At 37.1% G+C, this 528-nt stretch overlaps 1 protein-coding gene across 1 annotated transcript in view; it reads left to right on the top strand.

Moving 5' to 3' along the window:
• The window catches only part of LOC104781913 (protein EXORDIUM-like 7), a 1,673-nt gene continuing 1,373 nt past the window's right edge, over positions 229 to 528 (top strand). The window contains exon 1 of the mRNA XM_010506713.1: positions 229 to 470. Coding sequence (XP_010505015.1) covers positions 380 to 470 — 91 coding nt within the window. The 5' untranslated portion in view covers positions 229 to 379. The remainder of the gene's footprint in view (positions 471 to 528) is intronic.

Here is a 528-nt window from a genome sequence, read left to right as displayed (position 1 = left end):
ATCATTAAGGTGGGTAAACAAACTTTATGGTCAAGTGGCCTCTAACAGTGCCACCAATCAAGCTCAAAAGTTGTACTTAACCGACACCTTCTGTGAAAAACACACATAATTACATGTGTACGAATCAAAGCTACCTTATGACATAAAAGAGACATTTCTGATCTAATCTCTTCATCTTTTAAGTTTATAAATATACATTTCTTTATGTGGTTCTAGTTATTTTGGTGCTTAGATTATATGTTAAAACTTAAAATATAAAGATTACCAATTACAAATTACTTGACTATCCCAAAAAAAAGGTAAATAACTCCATTCCCTCCTAGTCCTTATAATAATAACACTCCAACGTTCCCACTAAGCAAATCATAGAACCAACGACATGATGATCTCTCTCATTTTCTTCTCCTTCTTTCTCTCCTTCTCTCTCGCATCCAGTGAACAATTCTTCGACGAGAGCAAGAACTACGAAGGCTCCTCCGATCTCGTAGACCTTCAGTACCACTTGGGTCCGGTCATATCCTCGCCGGC

This window comes from Camelina sativa, chromosome 4, assembly GCF_000633955.1.
Source record: "Camelina sativa cultivar DH55 chromosome 4, Cs, whole genome shotgun sequence".
Lineage (NCBI taxonomy): Eukaryota > Viridiplantae > Streptophyta > Magnoliopsida > Brassicales > Brassicaceae > Camelina > Camelina sativa.
Note: the sequence above shows the minus strand (reverse complement) of the source record. Positions and strands in the feature narration are given on the sequence as shown.